The sequence below is a fragment of the Oratosquilla oratoria genome, chromosome 23 (genome assembly GCF_046742065.1).
Source record: "Oratosquilla oratoria isolate Oo_2021 chromosome 23, ASM4674206v1, whole genome shotgun sequence".
NCBI classification, from domain to species: Eukaryota; Metazoa; Arthropoda; class Malacostraca; order Stomatopoda; family Squillidae; genus Oratosquilla; species Oratosquilla oratoria.
In genome coordinates, this window is record NC_134799.1 from 11933442 (window position 1) to 11956432 (window position 22991).

The window sequence follows — 22991 nt, forward strand, 5'->3', positions numbered from 1 at the left end:
GGTGAGTTGGTTTGATGGCTCTTACATAGCACTTTATAATCAATGAACATCCCATGAAAATGATAGGTCTCTATATTGATGGAAGCTCACTGGCTGAGCGGGTTAGGGCGTCGTTATTTGCAGCGAAGGTTGAGTGGGTTTGAACCCTGCCACTGGCAAAGTTGAACCAAGGTCATGGTTCATTAAATTCCATGCTACAAAGTCCTCTTTAGGGTGTCTTGTGTTTGCTTCTTGACTGGGATTGTTGAAGTGTAGTCTATGTGGTTCTTAAGAGCTGGAACTGATTTTTAAGGAGATATCTTTACCTTTGAGCTTTAGCTGCTGCCTCAACTGGTTGCAATAGCATCCTTATTTCCTCTTATTAAGAAATGTTGCTTTTCTTTGTTCATATATTATATATTTAATTGTAGCATACAGGAAATGAGCTACACTTGTGAAATCTTGGCTCATTTTCCCTTTTCTATCATATCCAACTTTACATTTATATTTGGTTTTAGCTTGGGTTATATTATCTTCAAGACTAAAATGAGAGGGAAGAAAGGGTGGTGGATGGGAGTGGAATGGGTGGGAGGGGGTAGATACCTTTTGACTTGGATACCTCCCTTGTAAGGGGAAAAAAGCCCTTGGTATATAGATACAAGAAGAGTTAGACTGTTCCAATTGATGCATCTGTATGGAAAAGTGTTTTTCTTTTTCAGTTTCTTTTTATGAACTTTTGACATTCCCAAACCAAGAGATCCTCTCTGTCAGATTTATCAACTTCCTTTAATGACCTAAACATCACAGTCATGTCTGCTGAGAACCAGTTTAGTCTTTGCATTTTGTAGTCTTTCAACCTTGTTTATATCCTTCACTTTGAGAAGATACCATCAGCACTCCACATTTTTTTCATCATCATATCTCATCCTGAATGTTATGTTTTGCACCAATATATATTGCCCCTGAAATTGTCTCATCCCCCATTGTTTAGGTTCTTCTTGACATTGTGCCGGTTTCCTTTACTTTCAAATTTTGACATTGGAATCAATTTTCCACACTTGGCTCCTGGGAGATATTGTCAAGATCTCTTGTAATAACTTGAAAGCTTCCTCATTTCTTATTCTTTTCATGATCTCAGTATCATCTGCAAACAAGTTATCACTGCTTATTGTAACTTCTACCTTTGCATTTGTGTAGAGGAACATTATGAGTGCCAGTACTGACTCTTCTGGGATTCGCACTTAAACTATTTTTTTTTAACCTATTTACCTTTTAGGGCCTCATGAAACATAGAAAAGTAAAATCTAAGGGAGTAGTAAACTACAGTTGCACCATCCATCTCTTCTTCAGTCACCCCAACCCTTGATACCACCACTTTCCCCATATTATGTTTATTTGATCAGATTTAGAATAAGTTAAAAAAAAAAAAAAAAAGTATGGGAGGTAGAGGTGGATGGGGGTGAAGTTAAGAAGACCAAAAATGAGATGGATGGATGGATGGGGTAAAGTTGGCCTTGGGTAAAGGGGGAATGTCTGTTGAGCAGGGGAAGGAGAGAGGTGTAGGTGCAGAATGGTTGTGGAAGGATGATAAACTGAAGCAGCCCGAAGTGATTTCTCCTTGTCTTCTCTATTCACTCATGTGGGAACAAAGTGGGAGGATTGCTATGTAAATGAAGCAGTCTGGATAAACCAGTTTGTGCTGTTGGGCCTTGGTGTGGATGTACTGTGTCTTGCTACATTGCTTCTGACCCGGGCAGTGTGTGGGGGAACAGAGGTGGTCCTTTAAACACAAAGAGCTAAGAGATTTTTTTTAAAAGGGAAACAAATTGGTGTGGGATGGGTGAGCCTTGGCTGGCTACCTCTCTTGTATGGGGGAAGAAGCCTTTTGGTGTATATATGTATATAACATAAATATACTGATAGATTTAGATTTAGAACTCTAATTATTTTCTCAAATTGCAAAAATTTTATCTCAAGATTTTGTGGGCCAAATACAGGTAAACGTCGACTTACGATGGCATTAGGTTTCGATAGAGCCATCGTAAGACGATCTCATCGTAAGTCGATCCCCACTCTGTTCCGTGGTCACTGTACCTAGCCTACCTGTATATTAACCACCAGAGATACTGAATATAGCCTATTAAACATGTACAGTAGTTTATTTAATTATTTTTATCCTTTTTACCATATTCAAACACTATAACGGAACTTAAATCTCGCGGGCAGCAGCCAATGCCAGCCGTACGACGTGACGTAATAATACTCGCATCATAAAATATAGTCACCGCTTATATCGATCGTTCTCTCTTTCACCCGCGAATTTTGAAAACTACAGAGAATGGGATTTAGGGCACATTTGAGAGAATGTAAAAACACAGGGGCGACTACAATAAATATAATCAAGACGCCGATATGGCAGAGTCGCGAATCCACTTGCTCCTCATGACGCCTACGTGTGCGGCACCGTATGGAAGGGGTTAAATTATCATATCGTCGTCGTCGTCGTCGTCATCGTAAAGTCGAACAATCGTAAGTCGCGGCCATCGTAAGTCGACGTTTACCTGTATTGCCATTGTTTCTATTGGAAATGTACTGTGTAATTCTTAAATAAAATAGTGGACATATTGTTGCATGCTGTGATGTTTATAATGAGGTTAATAATGCTTAAACTCTCATATTACAGAAATGTAGGTATGTCGTACTTGCTCGGTGAGAACTGGCAGGACTATTTTGATGTGGTTATAGCTAATGCAAAAAAGCCGGCCTTCTTCACTGACTGTGTGCGTCCCTTCCGAGAGCTCAACAAGGAAATCCATATGCAGACATGGGGGCCAGTCCACAAACTAGAAAAGGGCAAGATCTACCTGGAAGTTAGTATATCTTTTTTGTAAACATGAGTTGGCTTTACTGGAGATATGTAATATATTTTATAATTTGATTTGTTACTAACAGGTACTACAAGTGGTGGTGTTGGAGAGTTATCTCCATGGCCCCCATATTCAAAACCTGTCAACATCTTCATTTCTGTCTGAAGGTGTATGACCCTATTGGTAACCACACATTGTACTGGGCAGCAGGTTGTGGCCTTGGGAGGTGAAGAGAGGGGCCCCATACTGTTATGTAGGCCTATAACTTTACGTCGCTGGCATGTGAGGAAGTTTTGTATCAAAGATTTGGCTGATTTTGGCATCCACACTTGAAAAGGTTGCACACCCCAGCCCTAGATGTTGACACGTAGTCTCCAGATGAATCCTAAGATCTCTATCAACTTCAACTGTATTTCCTCCACCTTTTCACCTAAGAAGATCTGACAAGTGGTGACTCCTCCCCTATCCCCTCTTCCTACTACTTTAAGCTAGCAAGACAAAAGTGGATAAAAATGACAAAGATCTCTTGATTTGAGGCACAAGGTCATGGGAATATATTGGAAAAGACCATGTCTTAAAGATATCAAGAGATACAATTTTATGTGCAGATACATACTGAAATAGCTTAGAAAATAGCCCTAGTTAAAATCATACATACATATACCAAGGCTTTTTCCCCCTTACAAGGGAGGTAGCCAAAAAGGAAAAGGCATAAAATCATTCCCACCCATTCCATCCTTGAATACACTCCACACCCCTCCACCCTCCCTCTCATTTAAAGCTGGGCTTAATACATTGGGAAAAAATAGAACCCAGTAGTAAATGTAGATATACAACAAAGGCAACAGACCAGTTTTTCTTCCCAAAGAAATCTATGGGAGGGCCTAGGGACCATTGCCAGCCAGTGTGGTACTGTCCATGAAATTTGAGGCTACTATTATTAATGATGAATCAATGACTGATTGGAAATCTGCAGCCTCCCAGTGGCTCGCAACAGTCCTTGGTCCTTCCTATAGATCTCTCTGGGAAGAGACTTTGGACTGCTGTCAGGGTTGTATTAGTATGGGAGTGTTTCTCACCAGCTGAAAGTAATACAGTTGAAGTTCATAGAAAAAGGTCTTGGCCTGGTCTGGAGACTTTCATCCCTTTAGAGTTCCATCTCCAGATGGGGGTGAGGGAGTTGATAGGTTCTGAAGATGGGCACCAGGGAGATGATTAGTAATAATGATAATTATTACCTCGAGTTGACAGGTTCTGAAGACGGGCACCAGGGAGATGATTAGTAATAACAATAACTGTTAACTCCAGTTTCATAGACTGGAAACCCACAGCCCTAAATGGTCCTTGGGCCCTCCCAGAGATCTTTGCAATTAGGGTCTTCTACAAGGACTGGATGCTCGCTGGCTGAGTGGGTTAGGGTGTCGTTACTTGCGGCAAAGGTCGAGGTGAGGGTGGTTCGAATCCTGCCACCAGCGAAGTTGAACCAAGGGCATGGTTCATTAAATTCCACGCTACAAAGCCCTCTGTGAGGGGCACCGTCCTAGCCTCCAGATAAGGGGGGAGTGTGTGACGTTAAACCATATCACAAGGACTATGTTATCAATTAGGTCAATAGTATTTGTAGGAGGAAAGATGTGTATGTCAACATTTCCTGGTAATCAGCTTCATTCCAAGCCTTTGTATTGCAGGTGATGTACACTACTCTCAAATTTTATCTATCAGGTCTTCTGTTTCTAATTTTCAGATGAATTTCAGCCTTGCCCTCACTCAGATTCACTTCTACTGTTATGGCAATCCTCACAGTAGTTGTCACTCTACCCTCCATTCTATCCCTCCTGTCTTGCCCCCAGAAAGTATGTTCATGATTTATTTCTCAGATGTGGATCAACATTCCTTGCAAGTTTAGTGTCTTCTTAGCACAAAATATCTGGTTGATTAATTCTGAAGTAGTCATTAATTTCAACCTGGATGGAAGTAAGCTGTCTACACTCACATCAGTTACTTTCAGTTTCCATGCACTGCCTTCTGCATTATCTGTCAGATGAGGTAGAAAAGATACACTTAACCTCTTCAATACGAGTCAAATATTCACGTGTGAATGAAATTTTGATGCAAACCGGAGGGATTTCTCCCCATCTCTTTTTCTGCATGAGGGGATGGAGAGGGAGGGGTCACCAATTAAATGAAGTGGTCTTGCTATGGATGTGCTGTGTCTTGCTACATTACTTCAGACCCAGGGCAGTGGGCAAGATGCAGGGATGACTTGTTATCCAGGAGGAGCCAAGAAAAGAGGGAGGGAGGGGTAGTAAATGGGAGTGGAGTATGTGGGGATGAAATGGGTGGAAGTGGATTTATGCCTTTGATTTTGGTTATCTCCCTTGTAAGAAAGAAAGAAAGAAAAAAAATGGTATATGTATGTATGTATGAGGGGGAGTGGGTGGGGGATGGGGGGTGAGGAAGTATGAGAAAAAATTTGACACAGCCCGAAGGGATTTCTCCCCGTCTTCTCTTTTTCTGCATGAGGAGACGGAGAGGGGGAATCGCCGAATTTATGAAGTGGCCTTGCTGTGGATGTGCTGTGTCTTGCAACACTGCTTCTGACCCAGGGCAGTGGACAGGATGCAGGGATGACCCGTCATCCAGGAGGTGCCAAGATAAGAGGGAGGGAGGGGAGTGGAATATATAGGAAATGGAATGGGTGGGAGTGGTTTCTGTGTCTTTTTCTTTTTGGCTACCCCCCATGTAGGGGAAAAAAGCCTTTGGTATATGTATGTATGTATGTATGTATATATAATCGGAGAAAAACTTGGTGTTTGCTTATCACATATATTTTTTAACTTTGAATTAGATTAACTCCATTTGTTTTTTCAGGGAAACCTGCAGAAGCTGCAAGAGCTGAAGGGCTGGCAAGGAGAACATGTACTTTACTTTGGAGATCACCCCTACAGCGACCTGGCTGACGTTTCTCTCCATCATGGCTGGCGCACAGGTGCCATTATATGGGAACTCGATGTAAGGAGCAGAATTTTTTTTTTTTTTTTTTTTTGGGGGGGAGTGCATTCCTAGCCATCTGTATAACACTTATTTAGCACTTTCCAATGAAGTCAGTTGTTATTCATGTAGATCAACTCTAAGGGTTTTAATTATGTACAAATTACTTCATGCTTGAGTTATGTTTCTCAATAAAGTTGGAGAAAAATATACATCATAACCACACTGTGAAAGACCCATGGGTATCTTGAGAATCTTTTGTGCAAAGTTTCTCAGGTTGGTTTCTTGAGCTTGCTTATATGAAAATTATGTTTCTCTTGCTCCAGCTTTCTTTTCTCTCCATGAGTACATTGACTGGTCCCCCCCCCCTTTTTTTCTTTTTGCCCAATCTTTCTCTGTAGCATCCCTCCTTATCCAAATATTCTTAAACTTCATTTACCATGGCTATACTGTTCCACATTCACACAAGAGAGACAATATATTTCTTTTCTGATGGATCTATGGGCAAACTGGAGGGACTGTTAACAAATACTTTGAAGCATTGAGTTTCCTTTAAGAAGAATCTACGGTTACATCTATCCTGTACTATGTAACTTTTCTTATTAAATAGTTATATAGTACAAGATAACAAGGCATCTCAAGTTGGACTTAATAATCTTTTAGGATAAGTTGTGTCCAGTCAAAGAGCAGTGCATCAAATTGGTGGACTAAATCCCTTTGATAAGATGATAATGAATAGGCTGTAATATTGAAACTGATATTCATCCAAGTTATAGAAAATTATATTCATTCAATTTCAAGAAATGAAAATCCATGCTACCCAAACTGTACCTGTTATTCTTACTTTTCAGTATGAAATAGCATGCTTGAACAGTATTGAGTACAAGAAGATAAGTGGTTGGTTACAAATCCTGCAAGGGTTAATAGAAAGCTGTCAGAATTTAGAGGATGAAGAATCAAGAGCCATAGTTAGGGAGTGGGAAGACGAGAGGGATATGCTTAGGTGAGTATATTTTTGGAAATAGAATTTTTTAATATATAAAGTACAACAAATTTGGTTAAAATCCTATTTTACAACATATTTGTGATTGATTACAGTATTAGTAGATAATGATTGATTGCAGTATTAGTAGATAATGTTATCAAGTATTCTTACTTGTCTTTCATATGTTATTTTCTTGTGATATAACACACTCCTTGCTTCTGTGTGATGCAGGAAGAAGACCAAGAAGATGTACAATCGGCATTTCGGTAGTGTGTTTCGGACTCATGACAATCCAACATATTTTTCAAGACGCCTCTTTCGATTTGCCGATATTTATACAGCCCGGTTATCAAATCTCAACGAATACAGTATCAATTATACGTTTTATCCACGTAGGGGTGTTTTACCTCATGAATATAAATCTTTGTTTGTTTAGAACTGCTTACAACAAAAAATGTATTAATGGAATCTCATGTAGGAAATTTGACTTTTCTATTGCTGTAATTTGTTATTTAAAAGCAATTGCTTCTCAGAATTACCTACCAGTAGTAGGAGTATGAATGCAAAGAATGGAAGATACATTATAAGAAGTAATAAGCAGCTTCATGCTTCTAATTTGTTGTATTTATTGTTGATTCTATGACAATGCCCTAAGAAAAAAATGAAGTCTTTTAGTCTTTCATTGTATATTTTAGGGAAATTTTATATTTTTGAGAACAAAGATAATGTACAGTATTTCACTTGTTTATATGTAACTTAGCTTTTTGTTTTGTTTTTTGGTCATTGCTAAATTTTACAAAACAAAGAAACATATTTTTGAAACATTTTGATACTAATCTTTTCTCTTAATCGGTATTCTGAGAATATAAAATAGTTATGATCTCATCACTGATGACTTAGTTTTATATGTTGGCATATTTGTGCTTTCCATGGTAGCACTATGTATTGTAGACAACTTGTTATCTATTAATTTTTATACAAATATTTAGCTTCTGCAGATCATCTCCCTCATTTTATTCATTTAGATATAGTTTCAATTTTATGACAAACAGAATTTCTTACAATCTTATGATTTTTTATTAGCTCTCCTTCATTTTCTAGTTGGAGGCACATTTTCAGAAGTAGTATAATGTTTCTGAATCTAAACATTTAGTTATCTTAAAAAATCTGCAAACTGTTTTGTACTGGTAGTGTAAAAAAAAAACATAATTAAATCATTTATGTTGATCACCCAAGTTCATTAGAAATGCTTGAAGAGTCTAGTCATGAGTGAACATTTTGTTAAACACAAAGTTCCACCTCTATTTTCCTGTGAATAACTTGTTAATAAATAATATTTACAAAAAGCATTATTTTTTCATAACCCAGTATACTAATATATTTGAATGTAGTTAAAAGACTATTACCTGATTGATATTGTGTATAGATGGCTGCATATAGATGACACTGTGATGCAAGGAAGGAAGGGAGGGGCAGGGGACTGGGGGGAGTAGGGAGTGGTTGTGTGTGAGGGATATTTTGATGCAGCCCGAAGGGATTTCTCCCCGTCTTCTCTATTTCCTGCATGAGGGGACAAACCATGGGGGTTGCCAATTAAGTGATGCAGTCTTGGTGTAGATGCACTAGGTCTTGCTGCATTGCTCATGGCCCAGGGCAGTGGGTGGGAGACAGGAATGACAATCCAGGAGGAGCCAAGATGAGAAGTAGGAAAGGGTGGGAGTGGGTACATCCCCTTTGACTTGGCTACCTCTCTTATAAGGGGGAAAAAGCCCTTGGTGTACATATAGATAAATAGAAAATATTGTGTTTACGGAATACACTCACACCTTGTTATGATGGTCTAATAAGGGGAGAATGCATTTATCATTGCAGATTATCCTATAATTCTCCTGTCCACTGATCTGGAGGGTGAGGGGCAGCTAAGGAAGAGTTTTGGGTCATCCACAAATATCATGTTCCTAACACTTAAACAAGACCCAATGAAGTTGATAAATATCAGGAAAAGTAGTGGTCCTTGGACTGAACCTTTGGGCACACCACTGAGTACAGGCTTAACTGAAATCAAGATGCCATTGACAGTCGCTGTATTTTTTGCCACATAAGACACTTTTTTTTTTTTTTTTTCCTAATTAGCCCTCTAAAATCTACCTGTGTCTTGTGTGTTGAAGGTTAAAATTTTGGGACAGTTTCCCGGACAAAGTTAAACCGTCAAAGCTTCAAGAGTGTCAATAAATGAACCAGAATAAATATGCCCAGGGGTGGCAATTCTAGCCTAGACATGCCACCCACAAGGCTGACAAAATAATGATGATAAGGAAAGGGTCATAGAAGCCCTGTATATTTTACCATAATTGACGAAGATTGAGTTAGAATTGACAAAGTATGAAATACTTCCCCTTGTCCTTTCTGCAATAGGGACGTTAAATACAAAATTTAAAATACATTTAACTATTTCGCACTCCAATATCTAAAATAGGCAGTAAGGAGTGGTGGAAGTTGGAAGTGATTGGAGAGAGGGGGTGTCAATGAGAACTCTGCCCCAAGGCAGTGCTTAGGCATGTAAGGGTTCCATACAAAGCACCAGATTTGTACTCTACCATACCACTTGTCTGAATGTAGTCATATTTCTCGTTTATCTCTTTCTGATTAGTGTTTGACGATTTTATATTGAATTTCAAATTACTCTTCAGTTCATTTTGAGCCAATTTCTTTGGAATTTCCTTTGTATCCGTCGATTTCCTCAGAATTTCCTTAAAAAAAAAAAAAAAAAAAAAAAAAAAAAAAAATCCGTGAATGGAAGACATGGAGAGATAAGTGATAAGGGTATTTAAAAGTATAGAAACGTTAACGTGAGAGGTAGCTTAGGGCTGAAATAATTTCAGCATCGCTGCGCTGTGGGTTGTTACTCCAACTCTCGTGGGCAGGGAGTTGGGGGGTGTATGTATGGTCACAGGATTACCCATGGATCGGTCATATATAAGCTCTGAGCTCTCTTCTGGGAGGGAAATATCTGTCGATCATGAGTCCAACACGTCATCCAAAGACCATGGTGATGGACAGATTGAGATTCTCAAAATCAAATTCAAGACAGTAATTGAGAAATTAACTTTCGCTGCCCAACCTAATTACTGTAGAACTGAAGGTCTTTGCGAGAGACAATCAATGCTGAGTTATTAAAGACTATGATAACATTTGTATTTATGAATAATTACACCAATGAGATGCATTCATGCTGACATGCTAGTCTCACCAACATTCAAATGCGGCGGGTCATATCGCATAATTGTTTTCCCTCGTAGCAGACGATCTTTGGCAACATTGTTTACTAGTATAAAACTCAACACTCGACTAACACCTCTTTCGGAGACTAACTTTGTGGTCAGCCGTACGACCATACCTTATTATTTTTTATTTATTATAGGTTTATTCAACAATATTAAATACAATTAGACATACATATATACATTTTTTTTTTTATAAAATTGGTAGTTGAAAAGGGAGAGCGAGAAGCAAAGCTTATGGGGAGTTGCTCTCCCTTAAGGAAAAAATTATTTTCATTTATTTATTTTTGTTACATGGTAGTATGGTACATACACATCTACACACATATATACACGATTGTAGGACAACTTATTTCATCTTATATCTTATTAATTTCTTTAGGTTTCATCATACTATTCTATTTCAGATGGAATGGTATGCAATATATTTCACAAGCACTAGAGCTTTTGGTCATTAATACATAAAAAAGCATGCTGGTTCAATTGAAACATTCATGATAATATATCATTGAAGCCAAAAAAAATTTACGTTTTTATTAATAAATATATAATCTTTTATACATACTACCTTGTATGTCTAGCTGCTTCAAAATCGTGTATGTAAAATATGTTTTCCTTCGTATGGCAGTCATTATTTGTAAACACTCGCAGACGTAGCAAGAGTCGGGGAATCCCTACACCAGGTGTTCAATAATATATTCTTGAAGGTGTTCAGTCCAGCACTTTCAGAAAAGGTCTGTTACTAAAAGTGTATTGGTACACTGACCTTGGACATAAGTAATTCTGGTACAGATTTGCATACGCATAACTTGTAACACATTTGTGATCAGAGACATATCAGATTGCAGCTTTAACTTCATTCAGTATCAAACTTTAGTATCAGTTGTTTTATGTGCGGATACCGCAATTGATCTTGGTCGTAGCCTTTTGTTCCGAGTGATCGACTTTAAGCATTGCTGTTTAATAATTCATCCTTCTCATACTGCCAATTTGTCAAGGTGGTGGAGGATAAGCAGGGTAGTATAAGTGTTGCAATTTCATCTTGACAGTCCACAAAATACACAAAACTTTGGGTAAATTAAGATGATGCTATCACTACTTAAGATAATGATATCACTGTCACTATGTAAACATTAGGTGTTTGATCGATTTTGTTGTTGGCATGGTGGTATTCTGCAAATCTTGACCAGTATTTGACAATAATTAATCTAATTTAAATACGTGTATACAAGAGCTTCCTCCCATTATTAGGTAGGTAAACAGGTAAGGCATGCACCTATCCTCATCCACCACCCATTTGTTTCCCTCTTATCTTAGCTCCTCATGGATGTGTTTCATGAGGTGATAAGGTATCTGTGACTGTGGTCAACACTCACAGGTATCTGTGGCCAACACTGACAGATGTTTCCCTTCTCTTCCTTTTGTAAATGATTCTTTTTCCATTGAATAACTCACAGACATCTTTGTTGAGGCTTTATTCCTTTTCCAATACTTTGCATTTTTCATCATTAATGTTTATTTTACATGACTGGCTCCATGTATATATATGATCAAAATCCTGTGATATCTTGCAGTCTTCTTCATCTTTTATGTTCCTCATGATCTCTGCATAAACTGTAAATATATTACTATAACTTACCATACTACTGATCATGTCATATGTATATCAATAACATAAAGTATGGCAAGACTGATCCTTGTTTTCATTACCGAAACTGCCTGGCCAAGCAGTCTCGTCTCCGTGAGGAACACCCTTGTCAGACTCCTCCTTTACTACTTTTCTTATGTTCTGGCCTTCCAGGGAATTCTTTATCTATTCAAGGAGCTTCCCAATAACTCCCCCTAAATGCTCCAATTTCCATAAAAATCTATTATACCAAAGGCTTTTTCCTCCTTATCAGGGAGGTAGCCAAGTCAAAAGGCATATACCCACTCCCATCCACCACCCTTCTGACAACATGCAAGTTTAATGATAATACATGTTATGGGAGTAGCTAGAAGACATTAACTATGTTTGAACTGTTAATCCCATTTGCCAGGTAATGCAGCAGTGTGGTATACCAGCTTTGGCTGTTGAGCCTATTGTGGAGGTGCTCTGTCTTACTGCAGTGCTTCTAACCTGAGCAGTGGGTGGGGACAGGGATGATCCTTCATCCAAGAGGAACTAAGGAAGAGGGAATAACATATGAGTTTTGGATGGGTGAAGGGTGTGTGTGTGCTTTGCCTTGGTCACCGTCTTGTAATGGGGAAAGAGCTTTATGGTTTAAGTGCATATTTATGTAGATATTATTATCATTACTGTTCAACTTGTGCAATTTTACCTATTGTACACATATTCACTGATTTATGTTACTTATTTATATATCTTTATTTGTTTAATTTTTCTTATATCTACAGTACAGAGTTTGTATTGGCCTCGTATGTCCTATCCCAGCCTGCGCCACATGGCAGATGCAGAAAGCCCAAACAAAGACTCTCCAGTAGTAATTGGTCGGATGGATCACAGCAGGCAAAGATACCCATGCTGTATTGTATGGACACCCCTGCCTGTTATAACGTAAGTGTGAAGAGTGAATAATGACAAATTTTGAGATTTATACCAGGTAGCAACAAGACTAAATGGAAAAATTCCACCCAGTAAAGAGTGCTTCATGGTCTGTGTCTACTTCAGCATTTCTCAACCTTTTACCCTTGCGTAACCTTTAAAATAAATTGCACATCTCAAGGAACCCCTGCGCAAAAAAACAAAAAAAAAACATATACCATATATTTCTTATTTTATTTTCATTGTAATAATAGGTTAGATGGGATGATGTCTATATTACATTATTATAATAACCTTTTGTGAAACCTTAGGGTTCCATGGGACCCTGATTGAGAAATGCTGGTCTAGTCCGTAACCTGTCTCTGCCAACCATCTAACCTGCACCCTATGAAGTCTTGGATACTTAATTATTGATTGATCCTATGTTTAGTGTGATCAGGTACATGTTGAGACTCCTTTACCTAAAATGCTTAGAACCAGAAGTGTTTTGAATTGTAGATTTTCTTTAGATTTTGGCATGACTGTATAATTCTCATCTATGAAATTAGACATTGTGGGGATGGAACTATTAAACTACTCAAGTTGCATGTTGTATTCACTCTGACACTGACAAACCCACACCATCAACTTACAATCACCATTTATGGGGATTCTATCACCAAAAAACTTTCAGATTTCTGATAAAGGATTCTCAGCCTATGCTACCTTGATGCATTTATGCCAAGGAGTAGGATATTTATATGAAGTTACTATAATTACCAGATGGTTAGTGCCCATCATCGGCCACATGGGTATCGCCACTTCATCTGGAGTGATTCGTGACTTTGCGGGTCCATATTTTGTGTCGGAAGACAACATGGCCTTTGGAAGGCCCACCAAGTACTGGCAACTGGACCCTTACCGCACTTCAGGGGGTGTCCTCACATGGGACAGGGGAGTTTCAGATGCTTCAGAGGAGTACAAGAATCGCATGGTAAGAGCAGTAGTTACTTATAACTAATTTCTGTAGTGACTTCCATGACAGCCCAAAATATTCTTTCATGAATGGATATTAGTTTATGTTGATATTAAATGTTAGTTTATTTTAAATTCATTTATGTTTTTTGACTTGACTATTTCTTCTTTTAGGTTATTCCAAAAATCTATGCATCTTTATGGAAAGTTGTATTTCTTGATTCCCCTCCCTGTAATCAAAACTTCCAGGTCATTCCTTTCATTCTTACCTCCCTCTAAAGGTGATATTGACACCAATTCACCGGACCAAGCCCAGGATCTTTCTGTTTCCTTCAGGTTTTCCCCCCCTTCCCACACTTTTTTGTACAGAGATAACTGATAACTGGAAGTTGTTCCCTTACTCTTTCTCTTACTAGCAAATGACATAGAGACAGACCCACACTAATACACCAGAAAGCAATTTAAATTTTCTTCCCTGATTTATCAGTGGGAGATTGAGGACTGTTGCTGGCTGTTGTATGGTTGTGAGTTTTCATTCATTAAAACTTGAGGCAGTAGCTGTTACTGTTGTTGTTGTTATTATTATTATCATTATTATTATTATTATTAATTTATTATTGTTATTATTATTATGATGCTTGCTGGCTGAGCAGGTTAGGGTGCCGTTACTTGTGGCGAAGGTCGAGATAATCGCAATTCGAACCCTGCCCTGGGCGAGTTGAACTAAGGGCACAGTTCATTAAATTCCAAGTTACAAAGTCCACTGTAAGGGGCACCATCCTAGCCTCCTGATAGGGGGGTTGTTTGTGACACTAAACCAAATTCTTATTATTATTGTTGTTGTTGAAAGCTATGGCTCAATTTTGATGTGTATATCTTCCATCTTTCTCTCAATATTTCCTTTTGTCAGCCAGATTTTATGTCAACTATTGTTAATCTTCGTAATCTCTTATTTTAATCAGCACAACTTGTTCTGTGACAACTGCCATTCTCATGTAGCCATGGCTCTCAATCTGATGCAGTATGACAGCTCATCTTCCTGGAATATGGTCAAGCTTTGCTTCCTCATGCTTCTCAGGGCAAGATATGTCAGGTAAGGATGTGGGTAAAGGAAGAGTGGTAAGCATAGATGTAGGATAGAGTAGGAGCATTGTCACTGTTGACTGTTTAAAAGGAACAGCTCACCCCATCCACTTCTGGTTTCCAATCTTTTTACTAGTCTTTCTGTATTCATTATTTTCATATGCCTAAACCATTCAACTCTGTTCTGCCCCATCACAAAGCTCCCATTCCACTCCTGTTCTCTGTCTTACCTCCACATTTCTCACTAACTCCATTCTTGAAAGATGTGTTATATTTCTTAAACAATATTTCAAAAACATTCAATCTCTCCCTTCTTTATATCCCAAGTTTCTGCTCCATACAACACCTTTGTTACTATCACCTTATCATACTTTAGAGGAGACCAAGAATGGGATGGATGGATGGGGTGAAGGAGGCCTTGGGTACAAGAGGAATGTCTGTCGAGCAGGAAAGGAAGAGGGCAGCAAGAGATAGGTGTGAGAGGAGGGTGGTTGTGAAATGATGAGAAACTGTTAAGACTCTGAGGGACTTTTTTCTTGTCTGCTCTGTAATTTTTCAAGTGGATGAGGGGGTTGGGTTGCCATGTAATGAAGTAGCGGGGTGGTAAACCCTCTTCAGCTGGTGGGCCTTACTGTGGAAGTGCTCTTATTTTACTGCATTGTTTCTGACTTAAGCAGTGGACAAGATAGAACATTCAGATAGAATGGACAACAAATAGGTGTAGGTTGAGTGAAGGGTGGGTGTATGCTTTGACTAAGCAACCCCTTTATATGGGAGAGGGGCCCTTTTGGTATATGCATGTATGTATTTTAAAAATAAAATTCTGTAAGCCATACCACTGAATTTATATTCATATATTTGTATTTTCAGCTTCTGGGCCTTTTTGAAGACGTGGCTACCCTTCCTGTTCTTTGTGGGTGGCATCACAACACTTGTCATCTTGACTTAGGATAGAATATATATATTAAAGGTTCGCTTGCCATAGATAAGTGTTTTCATGTCTAATGAGACACAGATTTCTTAAGTGTAGAATTGACCAGATTTGAACAAATTTTATTTGTAAAAAAATCTCATAGGTTGTACCTTACTTTGGAAAGATGAAATTTGCTTTCAATAAATGCATTGCTAATTCATTTAAAGGAAAAATAGTGTTTCCAAATAGATGTGAATGAAAGAGGCTAAAGTAGCTAAATATAGCAAATTTAATGGTATCTTTTTCTGACTGAAGTCATACTTAAAGAAATTTACATACATGCTATGTCTTTTCATACGAGAACAACAAATCAATATGAAGTGTATTTGGTTTGAAAGAATAGTAAGACTGCTTGATATGCTTTTCAAGTATGAATTTTGTGTGATTTGGATTAAACACTAAGGAAATCAATAATCCTTGTTGTGTTCTATGTTGAGCTAATACTGGATGACGTGCTGAGCAAGTGGTAGGGGATTAAGCCTATTCTACCTTGCTGGTTGTTGTTTGATAGGCAATAACCTGTTATTTTTCTGTTCCAAGGGATACACATATCTTTATGCAGTGTTGTTGTTTTTTCAACTTATACTCCATTTCCAGCAAAGTGAGGTAACTAGACATTGGAAAGAAAAATTCTTGTCTTTTTCATTCCCATCCCATACATTCTTTTCACTCTTTCTTGCTTTAACCATAAGACAATGGCAATGCTGCCTCCAGCTGTGACAATGATTCAGTTTAACGTGGCAAACTTCCCCTATCAGGGGGCTAGGACGGTGCCCATTACAGAGGACTCTCTATCGTGGATTTTATAAACCATGCCCCTGGTCCAACTCGCTGGCAGCAGGGCTCAAACTACTGTCACCTTGACCTCTGTTACAAGTAGTGACGGTCTAACACACTTGGCGAGCATGTAGTACTACCACTTTATCCTTGGTGCACCTCTCATGGAACAGGTTAGTTATCAAATTATACACTCCTCTCTAGTTCACACGGTCACTCATATACATACTTGCACATTGAAACTGAGTCTTTATCACTTCATTCACATTATCCACCCACCTTCTCCTTGGTCTTTCTCTTGCTCTCATTCTCAGTACCACAGATTCATCCTTGACTATGCAGTGCAGTTTTGGTCTCCATCCTATTGAATGGATATCAATTCACTGGAATCAGTGTAGAGGAGAATGACCAAAATGATACATGAGCTCAGAAATTTACCTTACGAGGACAGGCTAGGCACCTTATCTTACACTCTCTAGAAAGACACAGAGTGTGGGGTGATCTAATAGAGGTGTTCAAGTGGATCAAAGGCTTTCATAAGGATGACACAAACAAGGTCATCATATTAAGACAACAGGGCAGGACTTGCAGTGATGGACTTGAATTGGAGAAATTGAGATTTAAGAAGGAAATAGGGAAGAACTGGTCTACCAAGAATGGTCAACAAGTGGAATAGACTTAGTAACCATGAATTGACAGTTGAAACTATCGGTAATTTTATGAAAAATTTAGACAACTTTATGGATGTGGATGACAGGTGGTAATGGACACAGAACTGCCTAGTGTAGGCCTCATGGTCTCTTGCAGTCTCCTTCACTCTTATCCTTCCAGAATAATCGACTTTCATCCATTTTATATTCCTTTCTTCTGTTTTACACTCTAATTGTTCTTATTTTCTTGTTTTACTTCATGCAATTGATCCAATTCCACCAGCCCGCTCTTCTCTTGTTTTCTCTTAGTCGTCTGATTATTGACCTCTCCACCCTCTTCCACCCTCCAGAACGCTATTTTCTGTCTTTCCAGTCATTCCATTTCTTCCTCGTATGTCTTTTACATTACCTTGCCACCTCATTTTCCTCCAGTTTCCCAACATTTATTACACATTTTCCTTTACATTTGCATCTGAACTTCTTTGTCTTTGTAATTTTCATTCTTGGAGTAATAGTAATGATCCATCCAACCCCATCCTATCCTTCACAACACTGTCACATCCAATGTCTTTCATCATTTTCTATTAAAAAATATTGAGTAGTCATACTTCATGCATTTTTTACTATCATGTTTCCATGTATGCATATTAACTTCTTGAACCATATGTCTTCAACAACAGCCCTTGCTACACACAAATTAAAGACTCTCCTTTCTTATCTATGTCAGAAACTCCAAAACAAATATTTGTGCTCTCACTGCTTTTATTACCTAATTTATATTTAATATCTCCGAATAACGTGACAATCTCTCCCACCTCAAATGACCATGCATTTACTCACATCTCCCATAAGATATTCTATCTTCCCCCTCACCCCATGGTATATATATACTTACAGTAACCTATTTTGCATCAATTCTTGTCAGTTTTTCATATATCATGGCCTTGTGTATCAAGCTCTGATCACAGATCCACTTTCATACTTCTTTATCAAACAGTACATCCACACATTTTGTTCCATCACTTCCTGATCTATATCTTTTCATCCTCTCATTCTAGAACTCACATTTACCTTTTACTTTGGTTTCGCTCATTGTCAGGGTATTCATAGAACCATGGGTCTCCTACAAGAGGGACTTGGGGTAACAAATTGATCGACTCCCAATGCCAGGGCAATAATTTCATATATTCAAAGAGTGATGCTGCCCGTAGAGAGATGTTGAGCTTTATTTCACACTGAAATACGATAAACTCTTGATAAGATATACTGTTTTCTGCCTAAAGTCTTTTTATAGAAGTTGGTAGAAATGTATTACAGTTACCTGAATTATGAATTTAGAGCATTTGGTGCCTCAGTTTGCAGTGAATTTTGGTGTAGAAATCTGTTAACTGACCCTACATTTATATATTACTTATTCTGTATATCTGGTTGAAACCTGAAGGTATCAATAAATATGGAAACAATTTGTTTTTATATATAGGGAAAATGTATATGAATTGGAATTCACTGTGTTTTGGTTGTTAAATCCACTCTTGTTTTTGTGTGTGTGAATGTGTGTGTGTATTTTTTTCCTTAACGTGGAAATAAATAATTAAAATACAGAAACACTCTTTTAGTACCCAATTTTATATTTTCAATATATGTACCATAGTTAACAGGACCAACAAGAGGCACGACGAGATGGATGTCGAGGAGTAATATCTCCCCACTGCCTATCTTCAAAACTTATTGGCATCCTCTCTTTCACCTGTAGGTATACAGCCCTGAGTGGCTGACACTCCATTTCCAGACCGGGTGTACAATCTTTTTCTATCAGTTTTGCTTGTATTTCTCCCATCTCTTCACATAAGGACATCTGACAACTAGTGACTGCTCCCTTTCTCCTCCTACTACAAGCTAGTGAGCCACAGAAACAGTCCCACACTAACACAGTTTATGGCTAGATATAATAAATAGGAGAGTAGGAGACAGGACCCAACAAATGTTGCTCCTTTCCTATATACAGTACTATGATAAGGTAAATACAGGATGGAGGATAGTGCCAAGCTAAGTTCTGTAAGGGTCAATACTGACACCAGTATTGTTCTTTGTAAATGTAAATGACATTAGGGAAGCTGCAACAAGGTACACTAATATCTTTGTAAATAATGCAAGGTCACAAACAATAATAAAGAATGAGGAATGCAAAATGTTGCAAAATGATCTATATAATTTAAGATGCATGTAGTCAATAGGTCATACCATGTATTCCCCAACATCTCTTGCTGAAGACCCAAAGCTCCTACATAACCAACAAGAGCCACCAGATTGGTCCAAAAGTCACTCAAGGAAGAGATATTGTGTTGTCTGCATAAAGCAAGAGTGGGACAGTGTAAGATAAAATGTTTAGTGTCTTCAGTGTAGTTATTGCATATGGGACACTGCTTTGTCCAGGCCTATTCTACATTGATACTGTTTTATAAGCTGGATGGTGACCTGAACCCAGTCATGCCAGTATGGTTCTTGTTTGTCATGGCAGCGATTTCTTTGTAAGGCTAACATCTGGAGGAGTTTGATGGAGTGTTTGTTTGCCTTGAGGAAGGGTTGGCTCTTCTCTAGAGGCAACTACTGCCCCGCCACCTCTTGGGATAAATTCACACATGTTCTCTGTAATTTTTACAACCAAAAAAATAGGCAGCATGATGTATTAGTACACGGACAACATAGACTTACCAAAATGAGGGAAATATATGGAAAACAATCAGAGTAAATACATGACCTAATTTTATCAAATTGTGTTTTGGACATGGCCCAATGTGTGAAAGCCCTCTTTTAAATTCCCTTCTCACTGACTATGTTAAAGATCAAAGGCTTTCCCAGTGACTGTACCTCACCAACAGAAAGAACTTGAAACAAGGTGAGCACAGCTGAAAAAAGATGAACAAAGGTAATTATTATTGTTGTTGTTCCTTAGACTGGCTGAGCAATCCTGTCTCTCTGAGGAACACCATTTTTGGAACGGGGTTTTCCCACAAATTCCTTATAGAGCACATGTTGTGTTGTTGGTGTGTGTGATTGTGTACAATGTAGTCTTCCATAATGTGTTGTATAGTATGGGGTGAAGTGTTACATCCTGTGATATGGTCATCATGCAGCCTCTTCTGGTAATTTAGAAGGGCTAGATGGTGGCTGCACCGTAGCCTGGCCAGGTGGGCTCTGTTCTTCTAGGGGAGCGAGGATTCAGAAGGATGGATATCAGGGGGTTATAATGATAATAATAATGATAATTTTATTTGGCACTGAATCAATATACATGAAGGGCAGATAATGAAAAGAACACATAGTTCTAAATAACAATTACAATTGCAGAGGATAACACAAAAAAGCATGTAAGCTTATTTTCATTGTGGTCCTCATGCAGCAGTAGTTCTTTCATTCAATGTGGCAGTAATCTAATTCTTAAGAGGGAGCCCCTCAGCTGAATAAAATCTCTCGTCCATCAATCCCCTGACCACTCCCATTGCCTATCCTGACATTCATGCTCTTCATCTAGATCAACTAATTTCCCGCCCAACTTTTTATTTGATTCACTTAAGAATCAAAAGTTAATTATGTGAATTATAAGTTAAAAACTTATAATCTCAAGAACATGCACGATATCAGTGACCTTTTTCTTTCTTTCCTATGTCCCTCTCCCTCCTTTATTCATTTATTTCTCTTGTTTCTTTTTTCTGCATTGGTTCAGGTGTGTGAGAGTAACATGGAGCACTTTTGCTCCTCTCACTCTGCCTGTTCTGTTTTGTATTGTAATAATGATGATAACAATATGATGATAACATTAGTAATAACTAATAATGACAATGATAACAATAAAAATAATGATGACAATAATAATAATAATAATAATAATAATAACAATGGTAATACTATGATAATAATACATACATATACCAAAGGCTTTTTCCCCTTACACGGGGGTAGCCAAAAAGAAAAAGGCATAGAAACCACTCCCACCCATTCCATTTCCTATATATTCCACTCCCCTCTGCCCTCCTCCCTTCCTCTTATGATAATAATAATTATGATAATAACAATAATGAACGATAATGATAATAATAAACAATAACACAAATATCATTAGATTAACAATCCATCAACCAAACGAAAGATGACAACCCTCGGATTCAATGTCTTTTAATCCTGACAGACAGGTTTCACTCATCCCCTTCCCATCTCTCTCACTGTCACTTCTTTTCTCGTTTTCCTTTAACCCTTGATGACCTAACACTGGCTTACAAAACCCCCGTCCTTGGCGCGGGTAATCGGATTAAAGGGCAAACGCGTGGGATGCTGATCCCAACGCGAGTGTCTGGAAACACGACGGGGAGAACAAAGCCAAGACCTTCTTGGGTTTCCTCGAGGCCTCGGGCCCGCCGCCAACTCGAGGCCTTCGCAGGCGTCAAAGAGCAACCGCAGTCGACCAATTAGCTCAGCCGACCTCACAAGAACTTAGGAAGAGGGAAACCCTACTGTGCACGCCTCTTAGGCACGGAAACGGGTAGTAGAGGTTTGAGGAGCGGAAAGGACAAGAGATCAAGGGACTAGGAAAAGGAGAGGGAGGGAGGAAATTGAAGTAAAACGGGGCCAACACGATTAATATCAATGAGCAATATTCCGTATTGTACAATATTACTGACGGTGTAGGGATGGTATTGAAGTGAGATACGCATTTAGCCTATATATTTGATGTCTTCAATGTACTGTTACTTTTCAATACCACCCATACACCGTCAATCATATTGTACAATGTGGAATATTGCGCAATACTATTGATCATGTAAGGCCAGCTTAAAATCGAGATAATGAAAGGTTATAGAGACGAGAAAAGGACAAGCAGTGGATAGGAAAACTGAAAGGGAAGTATAATAGATAGGAGAGGAAATGGGTGTTGGTTGGGTGAAGGCTGGGTGGATGCCATGGCAAGGCAACCCCTTTATAAGGAGGAAAGGGCATTTTGGTATATGTACGTAAGTTTACCTACCTATTTTCTTATTACATCAGAAACAGGCGTGTTCGTAAGGCGCCGTGGTTTCTGTAGCAAGAGAATTACCAGTGAGGCGACGAATGGGAAAAGGTTATTTTGTTTGATGTAAACAATTTTATCTACTTATTTTCTTATTACATCAGAAAAAGGCGTGTTTGTAGGTAGGGAACCGTGGTTTCAGCAGCGGGAGAGTCACCAATGAAGCAACGAACAAGATAATGGCTTTTCTCTTCCAAACGTTTCGGCAATCAAAGTTGCCATCGTCAGTGAATCTACTCACTCGCTCCTGAAGCCGCGAACTCACGTGGTCCTTCGCTGCTTTCACCTGAAGTTGTCACCACTGTCTTCCGCCATTTGCCACCACTCGATCGAGTCCAGCGGCGGATCCGGAAGGAGGGGGGGGGGGCGTTAACCCCCCCTCCCCCCAAATTTGTTCTTTCACTACCTTACTGTGCTGCAGTGACCGAGAAACCTGCCTCCTGTACACCGGTACGTGGCAGAAATCAGGAATACAGTGGCAATCCCCTCCCCCCCCAGCATTTAATAAAACACTTCAGCGAAAATAACTGAAACGATATTCAACACATCATTGAGGGTAAATCTTTATAAATGTAAGATTATTACTTTTGCCCAATATTTCGATATAAACTAAATCAAGTGAGAACATAAACTTCAATTTATATTCAAAATCATCGTATTCATGCTACAGAGTATATATGTTTAAAAAGCATCATCTATATTTACAAAATTTTGGTTAGCCCCCAAAGCGTCATTTATATTTAGAAAATTCAGGTTAGCCCCCCAAAAGTGTCGTCTATATTTATAAAAATCAGGTTAGCCCCCCGCCACCTAAAAAAAAAAGAAGAAGAAAAAAAAAAAAAAA

At 38.6% G+C, this 22991-nt stretch overlaps 2 protein-coding genes across 6 annotated transcripts in view; both read left to right on the forward strand.

The window, feature by feature from the left end:
- The window catches only part of Nt5c (5' nucleotidase C), a 41564-nt gene extending 33395 nt beyond the window's left edge, over positions 1 to 8169 (forward strand). For all 3 annotated transcript variants that reach the window (XM_076206695.1, XM_076206697.1, XM_076206696.1), the window contains 4 exons: positions 2663 to 2849; positions 5718 to 5858; positions 6689 to 6840; positions 7054 to 8169. In XM_076206695.1, the coding sequence (XP_076062810.1) occupies positions 2663 to 2849; positions 5718 to 5858; positions 6689 to 6840; positions 7054 to 7258 (685 nt within the window). In that variant the 3' untranslated portion in view covers positions 7259 to 8169. The remainder of the gene's footprint in view (positions 1 to 2662; positions 2850 to 5717; positions 5859 to 6688; positions 6841 to 7053) is intronic.
- Positions 8170 to 10726: 2557 nt separating this feature from the next.
- Positions 10727 to 18690, forward strand: LOC143037964 (transmembrane protein 222). 3 transcript variants are annotated; one of them, XM_076206698.1, is made up of 5 exons: positions 10727 to 10837; positions 12501 to 12660; positions 13411 to 13621; positions 14565 to 14695; positions 15556 to 18690. In XM_076206698.1, exons 2-5 carry the CDS (start codon positions 12524 to 12526, stop codon positions 15632 to 15634), a joined length of 558 nt encoding a protein of 185 aa, XP_076062813.1. In that variant the 5' UTR covers positions 10727 to 10837; positions 12501 to 12523; the 3' UTR covers positions 15635 to 18690. The 3 variants fall into 3 exon arrangements, with proteins under 3 accessions (XP_076062813.1, XP_076062815.1, XP_076062814.1); XM_076206700.1 differs by lacking the exon at positions 10727 to 10837 and adding an exon at positions 10972 to 11120; XM_076206699.1 differs by lacking the exon at positions 10727 to 10837 and adding an exon at positions 11204 to 11354.
- The last annotated feature ends 4301 nt before the right edge of the window (positions 18691 to 22991 follow it).

What these genes read in the sequence shown, in the direction of transcription:
- LOC143037964 (XM_076206698.1), top strand. Translation starts at nt 12,524, where the DNA reads ATGTCCTATCCCAGCCTGCGCCACATGGCAGATGCAGAAAGCCCAAAC. An exon ending in AGGAGTACAAGAATCGCATG is followed by an intron (nt 13,622 to 14,564) that starts GTAAGAGCAGTA and finishes TATTTTAATCAG; the next exon opens with CACAACTTGTTCTGTGACAA. An exon ending in CTCAGGGCAAGATATGTCAG is followed by an intron (nt 14,696 to 15,555) that starts GTAAGGATGTGG and finishes TTGTATTTTCAG; the next exon opens with CTTCTGGGCCTTTTTGAAGA.